Genomic DNA, 1325 nt, shown 5'->3' with positions numbered 1-1325 from the left:
TTTGCATTTTCGTTTTCATGTGAATTTTCAGTGTAAATTCAAGAACATAGAGCATTAAGTCTAAACGTGACAAAGGAAAGCAGTTTAATAACATAATAATTGTAAATAAAAACAGGAATTTCTGTATATTATCTGCATTTAGTTTTGACTTTTTTGGTGTGTCTGTCTGTCTGTGTGTCTGTGTGTGTAGATGTGTGCATGATAGGGCACATGTGGAGGTCAAAGTACAATCTTGGTTATAGAAGTTATTAGTAAGATAGTTTATACGCCCCCCCTTTTCTTTTCCTTTATTAAGATGGGGTCTTTCTACATAGCCCTGGCTGTCCTGGAACTCAGACTAGCCTTGAACTCAAGGGGAGAGATCTGCCTACCCCGTGCTGGGATTAAAGGAATGTGCCACTATGCCCACCTTTCGTGTCCCTTTCTCTGTGTTGAATTTTCACACAGTACATTGGAACCTAGACTGGCTGTGTTTCAAGTGTTAGGTGTCTGGGGATGCGGCTCAGTAGTAGAATACTTACTTGGCATCTGTGACACCCTGAGTTCAGCCAGGCAGGGAAGGGAGAGACAGACAAAGGGCCATATAGTTAATGACTGCCATATTGGGCAGCAGATGTCTAACGTGATTAGTTAAGTAATGATCTTTTTAAAATTTTCCAACAGACGAGGATGGCTGCAGGAGTCTTGCCACAGAATGAAAATCTGTATTCCACGTTGGTGAATGACAGTGGGCATGCTGCACACATGGATGGTAATAACCTCTTTGCTGTACTTTCTGTCGCCTTGGGGAGATTTACACTTAATAAGAGTACATTGAGAGGCTCTGAAAGAAAAGCTCTGTTCTTCCCCTCAGAGGCCCAGGTCCAGAGAACGGTTATGGCCTTCGCTTTCGGCCTCACTGTCTGGCTCGGTAGAATTCCTTCATGAAACCCTGAAGAATGTCTTGCTTTTGAAAAGGAGGTATTGCAAACCGCGTTCATCTCCTGCCTTATCGTCCTAGGCTGTGATTACACGTTTGTTCCTGTCGTCACATGCCTGCCTGCGAAGCAACCATTCATTTCTTTCCCCTTCAGTTATATGCAGGAGTCACTTGCAAAGCGTATTCAGAATTACCAGGCCCCACTCTATCAGTGGTTTTGTGTGGGTATTTTCCTGTGGTATCAGGAGCTGTCGTAACTTACTCTCCTGTTGCTGGGCTTCTCGCCTTTCATCCTTGTGTAGTTCTGAGCTAGGAAGTGGATGAAAGATTCCACTCTGGCCTTCTTGGTTGTACTAGGCATCACTCCATTGCTGTGGCAAAATAGCCAGTAAAAACCAGTTTAGGA

General features: G+C 43.8%; 1 protein-coding gene across 1 annotated transcript in view; it reads left to right on the top strand.

Moving 5' to 3' along the window:
- Nucleotides 1–441: 441 nt before the first annotated feature.
- The window catches only part of Ptpdc1 (protein tyrosine phosphatase domain containing 1), a 28865-nt gene continuing 27981 nt past the window's right edge, over nucleotides 442–1325 (top strand). Inside the window, exon 1 of the mRNA XM_032884584.1 lies at nucleotides 442–751. Within this exon, the coding sequence (XP_032740475.1) occupies nucleotides 670–751 (82 nt within the window). The 5' untranslated portion in view covers nucleotides 442–669. The remainder of the gene's footprint in view (nucleotides 752–1325) is intronic.

Source organism: Rattus rattus, chromosome 14 (genome assembly GCF_011064425.1).
Source record: "Rattus rattus isolate New Zealand chromosome 14, Rrattus_CSIRO_v1, whole genome shotgun sequence".
In the NCBI taxonomy this organism is placed as follows: Eukaryota; Metazoa; Chordata; class Mammalia; order Rodentia; family Muridae; genus Rattus; species Rattus rattus.
This window is presented reverse-complemented; position numbering and strand designations above follow the sequence as displayed.